The sequence below is a fragment of the Geotrypetes seraphini genome, chromosome 3, assembly GCF_902459505.1.
Source record: "Geotrypetes seraphini chromosome 3, aGeoSer1.1, whole genome shotgun sequence".
Taxonomy (NCBI): Eukaryota; Metazoa; Chordata; class Amphibia; order Gymnophiona; family Dermophiidae; genus Geotrypetes; species Geotrypetes seraphini.
In genome coordinates, this window is record NC_047086.1 from 282,397,662 (window position 1) to 282,414,299 (window position 16,638).

General features: G+C 44.5%; 1 protein-coding gene across 2 annotated transcripts in view; it reads left to right on the forward strand.

Moving 5' to 3' along the window:
* GALNT2 (polypeptide N-acetylgalactosaminyltransferase 2) overlaps positions 1-16,638 on the forward strand; it is a 477,304-nt gene that overhangs the window by 395,792 nt on the left and 64,874 nt on the right. For both annotated transcript variants that reach the window (XM_033938413.1, XM_033938412.1), the window contains exon 11: positions 12,365-12,491. In XM_033938413.1, the coding sequence (XP_033794304.1) occupies positions 12,365-12,491 (127 nt within the window). The remainder of the gene's footprint in view (positions 1-12,364; positions 12,492-16,638) is intronic.

Here is a 16,638-nt window from a genome sequence, read left to right on the forward strand (position 1 = left end):
CTGTGCTGGAACAGGGAAAAATGGCCCGGTCTGCAAAGCCCTTAAGAGGGCTGGAAAAGCAGGCCAGGTGCCGAAGTGGCTGCTGGGGGCGGGGCAAACCGCCGAACGCGTTGCTCCTCCGGTGCAGTGAAGGGGGACGACTCGATCTCCCTTCCCCTTCACTGTGCTGGAACAGGGAAAAATGGCCCGGTCTGCAAAGCCGAATCTTTGTGAGAAGTTGAGAGTGGGAGGGATGATCGGTCCCTCCTGCTCCGAGGTCCGCTAGTCCTTAGGGAGAGGCACTTTTGATTGAGTTGGTGGGGCCGGTTTAGCCCGCTTAGCTGTGCCCCCTGCAGCAAACGCTGTATCTAATCTGGTCTGTCTCCCAGAAGCCATACTTGCTTTAGAAGATTTTACTAAGTAAATTATTACATTTTAAAGAGAAAATTTTATCTCCTTTGCTGACAGATTATCTGAATAGTGCTATTGAGGGAAGAGCAGTGAGATCATGCATCCATCTTGCTCTGCAGCCAAGCCACGCCCCCTCTATCTATAGAAACTTCTAGTTTACCTCAACCAGTTATTTGGAAAGATGATTTACCTAAAGAGACTTTAATTCCTTCTAATGAACTGACTTTAGTAGAAGTGTGGAAGATAGTGCATGGTTTGGAGGTGCTTCTGATGAAACCAGTAACTCAGTTACAGGGCTGTGGAGTTGGTAGATAAATCCTTCGATTCCAACTCCTCAGTTTTTGGTACCCACGACTCCGACTCCAACTCCAGATGCCCAGAATTGTCTCCAACTCCTTGACTCCAACTCTGACTCCACAGCCCAGGTCAGTTATATAATTTTTGTGGGTAAATAGTATGACACTTTGGAGAAATTGAAGTCAGTGCAGCTAGAATGGAAGAATGTGCACACTCTTTTTGGAGACTAAAGTCAGAACTTTGCAGGCTATTGGGACTTATGGAATTAAAGATAGTTTGGTTCTACATAGGCAGTTGGAGGCCATGCAGAACCAGGTTAAGAGTAACAATGATAGAATATTAAAATTCCCAGTATGTCCTTTAATAGCACCTGAGTTATGATTTTGGCAATATCTTATGGAAGTCTTATTGTTACCAGAGTCTAACAAGATAATTATTGCCTCATGTTATTATATATCTAAGCTAGTTATGCAGGTTGCTCAAAGCAAGGGCACTACTGATATGTTGGGTCCAGTTGAATCTTGGATTTGAATAAGTTCTTAGAAACTTCTGAAGATCAATTTAGAGAGTGGGCCACTCTTTTAGTAATCTTTATGTTGGAGAAAGATAAGATTCTAATTAAGAGTCTTTCTTTAGAAAAAAAAAAGGGTTTCCTTTTTTGTGGTGGAAAATGTTTTTACAGATGAAATCTAGAGTACTTGCTGTTGGGGCAGCTTTCTTTTTGAAGTTCCTCTGCATGTGCTTAATTAGATTTTCTGAAAAAAAATTATATTTTCTTTGATCCAAATCAATTAGAATCTTTTTCTTTTTCTTTTACTTGAAATTGATTTTCTTTTCTTAATCTTGTCAGGAGGAGTTTTATTAAAAATGGAATAGGATAAATGAATAGATAAACAGGTATATATAAATACAAATAATTTGCATATAATTGCCTCTTTTTTGTTTGTATTTCTTTTGTACTTTTTCCTCTTTCTTCACTGATGTTGACTAAAATATTTTTCTTGCTATTTTGTAAGGAATTGAAATGATAATAAAGAATAGCCATACTGAGTTAGATTAATGGCCAGTATAGCCCAGTATTCTGTTTCCAACAGTGGCTAATCCAGGTCATGACATCCTGAATGCCTAGGGCAGGACAGGGAGGGAGAGAAATAGAGGAGATCATGCTTGCTGAGGGCAGAAGCAGGGGGAGAGAGAGGAGATCCTGGATGGTTGTAGTAGGGAAGGGGGGGAGTGAGAAGAGATTCGGGAGGGAATGGGAAGGCATTAGAAGGAAGGAGGAAAGAGACATACCGAATGAAAGAGGAGAGAAGACTTTATGGAAACTGTAAGACATTGGAAGGGGAAAGGAGAGGCACTGGATGGAAGGGAATGAAAGAGAGAGATGGGAGATGCTGGATGGAAGGGAAGGGTGAGAGATAGAAGGAGGAGACACTGAGGGCTAGATGTATTAAAGCCTCCGATCATTTAATGATCGTCGCTAAACCAGTTTGACAGGTATAGCGATTGATCGTATTAGCCGACCTGATGCTCTAAACAGGCTTACCGTGTGGTTTTCCTATGTTCTCTGATTCTGGTGTGCAAATGAGGTCATTAGTATTAAAACCAGGCATCCGATCGATGCCCTAAACTTGCATCTAGAATCAGGTCGGTAGGACTGACCTGGAAAAGTCGACAAGTCTGCCTGTTTTTTCTTTTTTTTTTTCAATGGGTACAGATGTGTATGTAACATACATAATATCTGGCCCATTAAAAAAATGCCATGCCGTGTTGGGAGTAGCCTTAGGTGTCTGAACCTTAGGCCCCTGCCTGTGTATCCCAGGATGCATCACAAAGGGCAAGGCCCACCATTTTGCAGTGGCAGGCTTGAGGAGCAGGAGGGAGTGGGCATCTCTCCTGCTGTCAACTAATTTACAAGTACGGGGGGGGGGGTTGGGAGGGCAGGAGGGAGTGGGCATCCCTCCTGCTGATTTTGACTGGTGCAGGGGGAGGGTTCCGTGGTGGCAGGATGGATTGGACAGCCTTCCTACCTCTATTTTGTTTCCTTAGGGGGGGAGAACGGTCATTGGGGAGGGCCGGCATGGCTTTTTTATTTTTTTTTTTTTAATGAGGCAGATATTGTGCATGTGTAACACACACACAACATCTGTGCCATAAAAAAAGAGAAATAGTCCCAACAGCTGAATGGCAGGAGGGTGCTTTGGGGCTTCCCTTGCCGCTCAGCTGTTCGGGCTTCTTCAAACTGGCTCTGCACATGTGTTCAAATCGTCCTCATAAATACTGGTGGGATGGGATTACAGTGAACCTCTGTACAAATCATTTGCATGGAAACTTGTTGGAATGTCAATCGCTGTTCCAGAGTCGGCCAAAAAATCGGCTAACAGTTACTCACACAATCTTAACGACCTTGTTTTGTTCATCTGGCTTTGAATGGAATAGGGATAGAGAAAGGGAATAGAAGGAGGAAAAGATATAGACTGGGGAATGTGAGGAAAGGAAATTGGAAGGTTTGAGTAAGAGAAAGAGATGGAAACCTGAAGGTAGAGGCAGTAAAAAGAGAGGAATTGAAGAGTGGTTAGTAATGAAATCTGGACAGAGAGGCAAAAAATAAATGGATGAAACTGAAATGAAAAGATCAGTGCTGGAGATGGATGTAATGAAGGAAGTGAAGAAAACAGAAAAATGACAGAGGAAAGCAGAAACCAGTGGCTAGAATCAATACAATTAGAAAAATTAAATGACCAGCACAGGTAGAAAATAAAACATTTTTAATTTAGGATAAAGTATTGTCATATCTGTGTATCCTACTCTAAAGGTTAGTGTGCACCAAATGCCAAGAAGGCCATAGGTATAAAATGGGCTTCCTAGCATTTAAGCCCGGATTCTGTATAGGATGCCGGTCCCGGGCGTCCTATACAGAATCAGGCCTATACCCGCCCAAAATTAACCCGATTCTGTAACAGATGTCCATGTTGCAGACGCCGGTTATAGAATCGGGTTTAATGTGCCCAACCTCCCTCCCCGGACCCCACCCAACGGCCCCCCCTAAGATCGCCGACAGAAGGGTGCTCAACCTTCCTGCCGACAGAACCCGCCCCCCCTCACGATTGCCGGCAGGAAGGTGCTCAACCCTAACTGCCAACAGAACCCCCCCGAAGATCACGGCAGGAGGGTACCCAACTCCCCCTGCCGACCCCCCCAACACCCCTCCCTAAGATCACCGGCAGGAGGGTGCCCAACCCCTCCTGCCGGACCCCCCTAAATGAACCCCCCTAACCCGGAACCCCCCCTTGACCTTACCAGCAAGTTGGACCAGACGGCTTCTCGCACTTACGGCCAGCAGGCCCGCCTCCGTCCAAATGAGGTGGGCCCGCCCCTCCCCTGCCCAACTCACAGGATCCTAGAGCCTGATTGGCCCAAGCACCTAAGGCCGATTTGAAAGGGCCTGCCCACTACTGGCAGAACTACACTGGTAGCCAGTCAAGAGCAGAATCCAATTCAAAATCGCATGTATTGCCACAAGACTTCTACTTCCTTTGCTGGCCCCGTAATGCTGTTTAGGACCAAGTCCAAGGTGACGTTTCCTCTTGTCGGCTCTCCCACCAATTGTTCCAGAAAGCAGTCCCCTAGCACTTCCAGGAACATTGCTTCCTTGCCACAATTTGAAATTCCCAGGTTCCAGTCTATTCCAGGAAAATTGAAATCCCCCAAGATTATGACATTACCTGTCTTACATTCGTGTTTAATTTCCTCTATCATTTCCACGTCTGTTTCTTCCATTTGTCCTGGCGGTCGATAGTAAAGGCCAATCTTTGTGTCAGCTCCGTTGTGTCTGGGAATCTTTATCCAGAGGGATTCCAGCTTCTCTTTCTCTTCTGTCATAGTCTCTCTCACAGATTCTATTTCTTCACGAACATATAGTGCAACACCTCCACCTTTCTGCCCCACTCTATCTCTTCTGTACAGTTTGTATCCCTGAAGTACTGTATCCCATTTGTTTTCGTCATTCCACCAGGTTTCTGTTATGCCAATGATTTCCAGTTCTTCGTTCTTTGCTATTGCTTCTAATTCTCCCATTTTGTTTCTCAAACTTCTAGCGTTCTTATACATACATTTGAGTTCCTTTGTGTTGCCTTCTTAGACTCCTTAAGCTTAGCAGTCTCCCCTGGTTCCTTCACGGTATCCTTCCTTGCTCCTGTATTGTCTCTCTTAAATGCTTTGTGGTCGTCCCCTAATGTGTCTGAGTAGTTGTCCATAGTTCCTTCTATGGGACATCCTGTCGCCCGGACCATCGACTGGTGGTCGACTGTCGGCTTTCCCCTGACCTTTAGTTTAAAGCCTTCTCGATGGCCTTCTTGAAGTTGCCTGCCAATACTCTTGCTCCTTCCTCGTTGAGGTGCAGTCCGTCCTTCCTGTAGTACTTGCTTCTTTTCCAGAAAGTTGTCCAGTTGTGCACGAAGTCAAAGCCTTCCTCTTCGCACCATCGTCTCATCCAGGCGTTGATCGCTTGCAGTTCCCCTTGCCTCCTTCCATCCGCTCTTGGTACCGGGAGGATCTCGGAGAAGGCCACCTTCACCTCCCTGATCTTCAGTATTCTTCCGAGTGAGCAGAGCTGACCCTTCATTACTTCCCTGTCATACTTCCGTCCGCTCACATCGTTGGTTCCCACGTGGATAAGCACAGCAGTGTCCTCTCCCCCTGCGCTGTCTATGATCCTGGAGATCCTGTTGGCCACATCCTTCACTCTTGCTCCTGGCAGGCAGGTGACGATTCTATCCTCTCTCCCTCCTGGGGTGTAGCTGTCCACATGCCGTACGATGGAGTCTCCCACGATGATCCCCATCTACAAACTAGTATCTCCTGAAACCAGTGACATTGTATAATTTATCCTAATTATATGTACTATAAATTAGTGTCATATTGCATATCAGATCTCCTGTTGGACATAAATATGTGCTATGTGTATATATGGGGAAGATGTCCAAGACATTTTGCAAATTCAGTCAGATCTTTGATGGGTTACAGCACGAAACTTCATGCCTTTTTTGTACTTCTGTGCGTGCAAACACATTTGATAACATAATTTTAATTTTGAAAATATATTTTGATCAGCCTCTCTTCAACAATTACAAATTGCCTCATAGATGGCCATGAATTTGGACTAGGACAGGGGTCTGCAACCTTTAAGACATAAAGAGCCACTTGGACCCGTTTTCGAAAAGAAAAAAAAACTTGGAGCCGCAAAACCATTATAAAACAAATCTAACACTGCATATATTGTTTCTTATCTTAATGCTATATACAGGATCACTAAATTGAAAATAAAATCATTTTTCCTACCTTTGCTATTTGGTGATTTCATGAGTCTCTGGTTGCACTTTCTTCTTCTGACTGTGCATCCAATCTTTCTTCCTTTCTTTCAGCCTCCTGTATGTTTCCTCTCCTCCAGACCTCATTCTCTCCCCCGAACTTTTTCTTTCTGTCTCCCTGTTCCCCCTTCTTTCTGTCTCCGTGCCGTCCCCCAAGCCACTCGGTTTGCTGCCACCGCAATCGGGGAACAGCCCCCAAGCCACCGCCGTCCCAAGCTTTCCCTGCAGAAGTGTTGCGCTGACCAGCATTCCGCTCCCTGACGTCAATTCTGACGTAGGAGAGGAAGTTCCGGGCCAACAAGGCATTTCTCCTCATTCCATCCAGCCTGAGCCCCATCTCTCCTTGATCCAGCATTTCCCTTCTGTGTCTGTCAGAATTACCATTCCACCTATTTTCCAGCATCACCCTTCTTTGTGTCCATCTCACCTATATCCCTATCTCACCACTTTTTCAGAATCTTCATTTGTCTCTGTCCTTATCTTTACGCCATGTTCACCATTTGCCCTTTCAATGTCTTTATCTCCCCCCACACACTTTTTCAGCATTACTTCTATGTCTCTATTTCACCTCCTCTTCATGTTCCCTCTCTATCTCTATCCTTATTCAGTAGGTCCTGCTTACCCTTTCTCTTCTTTGTGTCACTATCTCCATTTTCAGCTTTCCCCCCCTTTTCCTTTGTTACTGCACCGTGTAGCTAGAATCTTTCCACCCTCCCTCCACTCCGGCCCAGCCCAGTATGAAATATTTCCTTTTGTTTCCCTCCCCTCTCTCTTTCTCTCTCTCTTCTCCTCCCTCACCCACGAGTCCTGCATCTGGCCCTCTCCCTTCTACCTGCACCTGGCAACACCTCCCTGCTCCGCGGCTCTCTTCAGCAACTCGTCAGCAGCAGTGATCAAGACAAGCTGCCGACATCGAGGCCTTCCCTCTACGAGTCCCGCCTTTGTGGAAAAAGGAAGTTGAAACAAGCGGGACTCGCAGAGGGTAGGCCCCGACGTCAGAAGCTTGTGTCGATCGCTGCTGCTGAGTTGCCGAAGAGAGCCGCGGAGCAGGGGATGTGGCCGGAAGCAGGTAGAAGGGAGAGGGAGATAGGAAGGCTGTAGATCTCCGGAGCATGACACCGACCCCGGCCAGGATGATTTCTTTTTCAGGCATGCAGCTTACAAGTCCAGCGTCGCGGCGGGAAATAGCCATGCTGAGCAGTGAGCTCAGCACTACACAGATGAAAGCCTTGCTTGCTGATTGGTCCGGCGGCACGGCGGGGCGGGGCCGCCGGACCAATCAGCAAGCAAGGCTTTCATCTGTGTATGTGCTGAGCTCACTGCTCAGCATGGCTATTTCCCGCCGCGACGCCGGACTTAAGCTGCATGCCTGCGTGACACACTACCGGAGCCGCAGCAAAGGTGGAAAAGAGCCGCATGCGGCTCTGGAGCCGCAGGTTGCCGACCCCCGGACTAGGAGGATGAGATGTTCAGCGTCGGCATCTATGAAACAAACTTGGTTTTTTTTTGTTACATAAAGTTTTTTTGGACCCCAGTTCGTTTGCAGAAGTTAGAATGTTCAAAGTCTAATAGATGCTGGCATTGTCATCTTGAAGTAGGGAGTGGGACACTGGATCATTTGTTGTTCTATTGTCCTTTGATACTCATCTTTTGGAAATCAATATGGGGTCAAATTAATTTGATTTTGGAGTCTTCGATTCTGTTATCATGGTTATTTGTGGTACATTGTTGTCACCTAAACCTCCTTTAGACAAATATAAAAGTAGATTATTTTCCATAATGACTGGGTCACCCAAAACTGGAAAAATTGGGATCAACTTAATTTTTCCTTTTGGTGGGGATCTTTTTTATGCTACAAATATGAGAAAATGAATTCAGAAATGTGTAACAATAAGTTATTTAAATTAATATGGAGTCCATTGACAAATTTTGTTAACATTGATTAGCTGGATTATCCCCCTTTTTTCCTATTTGATTTGCACATCCAGGGAGGGTGGGTGGGTGGGCGGAGGGGTATTATATTTTGATTTTATCAATAAGTTCAATATGATTTTCACTACATGTCTGAAATACTGTATTTTGTTTTTTAATCCTATATTGGGGTGGGAGGGGGGGATGTTTTTGAAGTATTTCTATGATTGATGTAAATGCAGTTTTGAAGTTAATTATATGTATATGTATATTTTAATGCATTGTTTTTAATTGGAAAATTAATAAAGATTAAAAAAACAAACAAACAACAAATTGCCTCATAGATACAGTGAAAGGGATTACCAGATATCAGAGCTTATAATATTGCCTGCCTCTTAAGATATGCAAGAGATTGGGTATATCAATCTCCGAGTTCTGTGATGTGGCCTTTGAACAGGAGTTGGCTGACTCCATTTGGCGTATGTTCTCCACTTTAAATTGGGTCATTTCTGTAATTTTATTTATTTATTTTTTAACACTATTCATTAAATATCTCAAAAGCAAATGACATCACTACCTGCAAAGTGAGCTGGCTTACCTGACTGACTAGTCACATGACACTCTACAACATGCCCTCTTACCACATCTACCGCCTCAACCATTTCCTGTCAAAATATGAAAGTGTAGAAACTTTTTGAAGAACCCTCATGCTATGTTGTCCTATGAAATATTGAAAAAAGAGTATGCATTAGGTTTGGGAGACTAGTATCCATAGTTACAACTCCAACAATGTTTATTCGTTATTCAGAACCTGTCGTATTGACTTTGAATCTCTATTTGATGAATACTAGCCTTTTGCCAGCGGTAACAAAAGGTTTATAGGGTTGCTATTATGAAAGTATAAAGAAACCAGTGAAGAGAACTTGGTGATAGCCCAATGGATTGGAGATTTTCATACCTATACTTTGGACAGCCTCCTCAGAAGCTTGTAAGAAGGCCCTCAACTTGCAGAAAGTGTCCAACTTCAGGACTTACATTAAACTTTTCTGACAAGGATGTATATTAATCCAGCAGAAGCTAAAAAGATGGGTTTCCCAACAGGTGGAACATGTCTTAAATATGGAATCAGATTTGGACATACCTTGGACGGATTTATGGATGACAGTGTCAGGCGAAACAAAAAAAGAAGTGGATCGATGGTTTCTGGATGACACAGGAAAAGTTTATAAAAATAATATGAATTTAAAAACGATGTTCTACAGCTTGTGGTGAAAACAAGTCTAGCATAATGGGCTGAAAACGTGGCAAGTTGTGGTTCAAATCCCACCCCTTTGTGATTGTGGGCAAAGTTAGCTTAGCTTGTAAGCCCTATAATTCATCATGAACTTGTGCTTCGAAACCTTAATGGTTTTCATCAATTATTCCTTGAATATAACATCAAGGAGCCCTGATGAAGGCATAGTTTTGCCGAAACACAGACGTATTGGTTCCAAACCACATGTTCACCTGACCGCAGGTGCTATTTCAGACTGCTTCGTGTTGCAGAACAGACGACTTGTTTTCACTGCAAGCAGACTGGTTTTATGAACCATATGATTTATTACATTGTCGAACAAATGGCTTGTTTTCACCATAAGCCGTAACGCATTGTTTTATATTTTTTTATTCATGTGTGTCATCCAGAAAACATTGCTCCACAACTTTTTTTCTTTTTGGTTTCCCAGTTATAGTGTGGAATATAGGTCTTTCTTTTTGTCCTGACAGTGTCGGGCAACACCTCAGAATTTTCTTCCTGGACAATATGTCGGACATAGTGAAAAGCACTCATGTGTCCAGTCTATTTCTACGGACAGCAATTCTGATTGAAAAATGATGTGTGTTTTTAAATTGGATTGGGGATTCTCCCCCAAACTTACTTTATGGAGAAATTAAATGTTTGAATTACTGAGTATAGAAAGACTATCAGCCATTCTGAGCACCTTAGACCTTTAACCTTATTTGCAGAGGAGGCCTGTGGTTTTTCAGTTTGGATGAAGGTTCTTTCTCAATGTTACCTGGGGGGGACAGTGGGATTGGTAGATGGTAGGTGTGGTTTCCTTCTTTTGTATTGTAATCAAACTTGTCATTCCATGAAGGGATTGATTAGCATAGGACAGATAAAAGATTGTATAAGATTGCTGTGTTTCCATAATTGTTTTTGTGCAATGATAATAAAGATATTCAAAGATGTAAATATATTTTGACAGTGTTAATCCTGGAGAGGACAATTTTAAAAGTAGATAATAGCAATTTTCTCAAAGGAAACTGTCTGGAAATTGCCTTCCCTCAGTCTAACTAAAAGTATGTATGGGATTCTACAACATGCATGCTTTGTAACTATTCATTTGGAGGAGGCATTCCTGGAAGTGTGTAATGGGCAGAATTTGAATATAACCTTTACAGATAAAGGGCATTTGGACATTTTGAGAAAAAAGTCCAAAAACTGGGTGGAGAAAATGTGAATTTTCAAACCTGCAAGATGTCTGTCTGGTTTTTGTTTTAGGTTTTTTCTGAAAATGGCCTAGCTAGATATTTTGTCCTACTAGAAATCTATTGGGGTTTTTATTGCCATTATTGGGAAAAAAAAAAAAAAAAGGTTCAAATTAAAAACATCTAAAACAAGCCATTTGCAAGTTGGAAGGGCCAGCATTTTTAATAGATTGGCTACACAGACATGCCAGCAGAGCAGTGGGGTACCTTAGGGGGCACTGCTGTGAACTTCACATTAAGGGTGCCAGGTACACATCTCACCATAATCCCTGTACATTATATGGTAATCCCTCCAAAACTCTCCTAAACCCCACTGTACCCATATGTCTCCCACCCCAATAGTCCTTATGCCTGTAGATAGAAACATAGAAACATCATGGCAGATAAAGGCCAAATGGCCCATCTAGTCTGTCCATCCTATATGGCTGTACAATGTGCTTTTGGTGGGCTCACACTTTCCACCACAAGTGTACTAGTTAGGGTGGCATATGGATGTGGATTCCCTTCTTTGCAGTCCACTGCACTGCCCACCATGTTACTCCAGAGACCTGCTTGCAGCTCTACTAAGACTGGCCATGGTATCTGCAGCTGGCATAGAAACATATATGTACTGTTTCGTGCAGATTTTTGAGGGGTGTTAGGGGGTCAGTGACCACTGGGGAAGTGAATGGGAGCCATATTTTCATCCTTCCAGTGGTCATCTGGTAAGTTTGGGTACCTTTTTGGCCCTTAATCCTTTTTAAAACAGGTCTAGCCCAAAACATCCAAAGTACACCCTGGACGTTTTGTAAAATATTTGATTATCGCTATAAAACATCCAAGTTCTAAGTCTGCCCTAATCTCACCTAAAACATGCCTCTAACTTATCCCCTTAAGATTTAGATGCACTCGAGACAAAACAACCAGAAAGACGTCTAAAATTCCAGTTTTGAAAATGGCCACTTGGACGTTTTGACTAGTGAGACATCCAAGTGCCAGTTTTTGCCATCTTTTGGATATCTATGTTTTTTGAAAATGAGCCCCATATGATTTTCAGATCTGTGCGGATTTAAAACAGGTAAACATCCACAGGCACTTTGGCCCTGATTCTATAAAGTCCTCCTAAAGTTAGGCACCGATATCAACACTGATTCTACAAAACTTAGATGCCCATTATAGAATCACGCGCAGCGTTGCTTAAGGATGCTTATGTGGTGCTCAGCATTCTAACATTTAAGCGTCCCTAATTTATGCCAGGGTTTTCTATGCCTAAAGTTAGGTGCCGATTCACAAAGAGGTACCTAATTCAAAAACATGCCCAAGATCTGCCCCTAACCATACCCACTTTTAGTGTAGGCGCTTTGGGCTAGGCGCCTATTTTTTATAGAATCAAGATTTTAGAGTTAGGCACCTAATTTTCTATTAAGCCTAATTAAGGCCAATTGTGAAGTGTTCAGTGCTAATATCAGCACTGATTAAGCCTACTGCTTAACTAAAGTAGATGCCAACATTGGTTCCTAACTTTAGGTGGACTTTATAGAATCAGGGCCTTTATGCCCACAATTGTCAAAGAGAGAATACACCTGCATAAACCTGCTTTGTAATCTGATGCAAAAGCCGTAGATAAAAAGTATCCATGGACTGCATGTGACAAGAGCCAGTTTGAAAATTGTCACGATTTTGTAAGCCGGTAGCTGTAGAAAAGCCTTTCTGCCTCTGTGTTAGCGAGTTCAATTAACCCTTAGGTTTCTTGCAGAAGCATTGCTAATTTTGACACTTTCAGAGTGTTTGAAAACATATTTTCTTTCTGCTGCATGAGTTTATGCTAAAGTATGGGAATCAGATTCGCACCCTCCTTACAGTACATGTATATGAAATTCTTAATACAGAAATTTCGTTCCGGGTATGGCAATGTGGAGGAAGCCTTGAAATCATCCCCTGCAGCAGGGTGGGTCATGTGTTCCGCAAGCAGCATCCATACACTTTCCCAGGTGGCAGCGGCACCGTATTCGCTAGGTAAGCAACTAGATGTTGATTCATGTTTGGGAATTACTGAGTTTGTGGGAGGGAGAAAACTTGTGGGTTTCATAGGAGCTAGCTCTGTAGTTATCAAGCACTCTCAGTATTGAGTAAGCTGTTACACCACTCCTCAAGAAACCCTCGCTGGACCCTGCCTGCCCTTCCAACTATCATCCTGTCTCCCTCCTCCCCTTCTTATCCAAACTATTTGAATGTGCTATTCACCATTGTCTTGTCTTTCTTTCATCTCAAGCTATCCTTGACCTGTTTCAATCAGGCTCTCGCCTTCTTCATTCTACAGAAACTTCCCTTAGGAAAGTCTCCAATGACCTGCTCTTGGCCAAATTCAAAGGCCTCTACTCCATCCTTATCATTCTTGATCTATGCAGATTTTGACATGGTAAATCAACACCTAGTCATCGATATGCTGTCCTCACTTGGATTTCAGGGATCTATTATCTCATGGTTTTCTTCCTAGCTTTTGTATCACATCTTTAGCGTATTCTGTGGTGGATCCTCCTCCATTGCTATCTCTCTGTCAGTCAGTGTACTTCAGGGCTTTGTCTTGGGACCACTTCTCTGTTCCATCTATACTTCTTCTCTTGGTGCTCTAATCTCCTCCCATGGCTTTCAGTATCATCTCTATGCTGACGACCCACAGATCTATTGCTCTACATCTGAAATCTCGACGGACATTCAGTCCTGAATTTCAAGGTGCTTGTCTGACATCGCTGCCTGGATGTCTCGCGCAATCTAAAATTTAACATGGCCAAGACTCAGCTTGTTATCTTTCCACATAAACCCATCTCTCCTCTTCCCCCATTCTCTATTTCTGTGAACAACACCCTCATTGTCCCTGTCTCTTCAGCTCACAACCTCAGGGTAATCTTTGACTCCTCTCTCTCCTTCTCTTCACATATCCAACAGACTGCCAAAACCTGTTGTTTCTTTCTCTACAATATCGCTAAAATCAGATCCTTCTTTTATCTCAGGACAAGCAGGCAGCATATTCTTAACTGATGGGTGACGGCACCGACGGAGCCTCGGTACGGACAATTTTAGAGTGATTGCACTCTAAGAACTTAGAAAGTTCTAATTAGGCCGCACCGCGCATGCGCGAATGCCTTCCCGCCCGACGGAGGCGCGCGGTCTCCAGTTTCTTAGTTTCCGCAGAGCTAAGAAGACGCGGTTTGGTTTTTTTTCAACGGCTGTTGAAAAGTTTTTCTTCGCCTTCCCGCTCGCATGTTTTTTCGTGAAATTGTTCACATTTTTTTCCTTTTCTATAACTTAAAAACAAAAAACAAGAAATATCTTTTTTTCTTTATTTTTCGGTCGGCCCCGGCGGGGCCTGTTGGCAACATCGAAGTCTCGACCTTCGATTTTGCAACTGCCGTTTTTCCCTTCATGCCCCCTTCACCGGGCTTTAAGAAGTGTCAGCGGTGTGCACGCCCTATATCTTTATCCGACCCGCACAATTGGTGTCTTCAGTGCTTGGGTCCGGATCATAGGGCTTCGACGTGCACCCGTTGCACTTCTCTTCAAAAGAGAACTTTAAAAAATCGCCAAATTCAACAACAGCTTCTTTTCGGTACCGCTATGGAGGGTCCACCGGCATCGACCCTGGCATCGGCGGCGTCCTTGAAATCGGCACCGGCCCTTTCTACACCGCAGGACGTGTCTTCGGTGTCGCATCCCCCAGGTAAGCCAGCTAAGACGCCATACCCTACTGTTCTAGGCCCGCCGGTCGACCAAGCAGTGAGCCAAGTCCTGCAGACCGCGCACCGGCCCCGTAAACGCTCCGCTCCTATAGAAGTCACTGCCTCGGCATCTACTTCTCCTGAGCGTAGAGCTGCACCACAGGTACCGAAAAAGAGAAAAGTGGTACCAGTGCCATCGGGACCATCATTGGATGACCGCATAGCGTCCATTCTCCAGGTCCAACTTAAAGAGCAGTTGCAACAACTCCTCCCGGCTCTTTTGACACCGAACCTTCCAGGGTCGGTACCCTCTGAGCCTTCGGTGCCGGTTGTCGACCAGCCTATTTTGTCGGCATCGACTTTATCGGCACCGCTACATTCTACCTCTTCGGTATCCATGCCTATTCTATCAGCGGAACAGAAAACCTTGCGTAGAGCGGTTCAGTCAGTCTCTGAGCCGGTGCCGCTCTCTGACCAAAACCTCCGTACCGCTTTCCATACATCCCCAGGTACGGTATCAATGCGATCAGGCAAATCGATACGCAAAACCCGACATCCGGAGGTCTCTTCTCCTCTCTCCCAGGGACGACTCCCTTTGGTGCGGGACCCTGATTTATGGGATGATTCCGAGGATCCTCTCGGTACCGATGATGACTTTTCCTCGGATGAGGCTGATCCCTCTGTTCAGGAGCCCGATAGTAAGCCAGAGCAGACTTCCTTCACTAAATTTCTTAAAGAAATGTCAGACACCCTTTCTATTCCATTGGAGTCTGATTCCAAAAAGTCCAAAGCATTTCTTGATGCTTTGGACTTTGATCAACCTCCCAGGGAATTCCTAAAATTACCCTTACATGACATCTTGAGGGAAACCTTTTATAAAAATCTTGAGACTCCTCTCACCATTCCAGGAGCTCCTAGAAAGTTAGAGTCTCTTTATAAGTTATCCCTATTCCAGGGTTTGACAAGCCTCAGCTCCCACATGAGTCTTTACTTGTAGAGTCGACCCTGAAGAAAACTGCGGGCTCTAGTGTGTACGCTTCTGTCCCTCCTGGCAGAGAGGGGAAGGCCATGGATAAATTTGACAAGCAGTTATATCAGAACGCTATGTTGGCCAATCGTTCAGGTAACTATGCATTCCATTTTTATTTCTACCTGAAACATCTCATTCAGCAGCTTACCACTTTTCAGAAGTACCTCCCGGAACGCAAGCTGTCTGCTTTTCAAGAATGTACTTCCAGTCTTTTCCAACTCCAGAAGTTTATGGTTCGCTCCATCTACGACACGTTTGAGCTCACATCTCGAGCTACAGCAATGGCTGTCGCTATGAGACGATTAGCTTGGCTCCGTGTCTCAGAACTTGATGTGAACCACCAGGACCGCCTTGCCAATGCTCCCTGCCTGGGTGACGAGCTGTTTGGTGAATCTCTGGATACCACCACCCAGAAACTTTATGCTCACGAGACTAGATGGGATACCTTATTGAAAACCAAAAATAAACCCCCTCCTGCTCGTCCTTTTAGACAGCAGGCGTCTTACCTGCGTCGTTTCTCAGCTCGGCCTCTTCATCCTCAACCTCCCCAGCCTCGGAGGCAACGGCAGCAACAGCACCAGCAGGCTCGTCAACAGCAGCAACCACCAGTAAAACCTGTTGCTCAGCCTAAGACCACTCAGCCCTTTTGACTTCCTCCTCCAGGACATAGCCAGTCTTCCCTCTTCTTCTCCTCTACTGCAACCCATTGGGGAACATCTCCAATTTTTTCTGAGCCGTTGGGAAGTAATCACTGCAGATGGGTTCTGTCCATCATCCATCACGGGTATTCCCTCAACTTTCAGACTATACCACCACCAAGTCCTCCAAAAGAGTCTGCTTCCAACAAATCTCAGTCCCTCCTTCTCGGTCAAGAAGTTCAGTCCCTCCTTCTCCTCAATGCCATCGAAGAAGTTCCTCCAGAGCAGAGAGGTCAGGGATTTTACTCCAGGTACTTTCTAGTCCCAAAAAAGACTGGAGATCTCAGACCCATATTAGATTTCAGAGATCTCAACAAATGTTTGGTCAAGGAGAAGTTCAAAATGCTCTCTCTTGCCACACTTTACCCTCTTCTCACTCAAGGCGACTGGCTATGCTCCCTGGATCTCAAGGAAGCCTACACCCACATACCGATCAATCTGGCCTCCAGACAGTACCTTCGATTTCTCATCAATCGTTCCTATTACCAGTACAAGGTGTTACCCTTCGGTCTGGCTTCCTCTCCCAGGATGTTCACCAAATGTCTCATTGTGGTAGCCGCCTTTCTACGCTCTCACAATTTCTAAGTCTTCCCTTACCTGGACAACTGGTTAATCAAGGCTCCTTCACCTCAGGCAGTGCTTCTTGCCACCAACAAGACCATCCAGTTTCTCCGAATCTTGGGTTTCGAGATCAACCTTCCCAAGTCACATCTCATTCC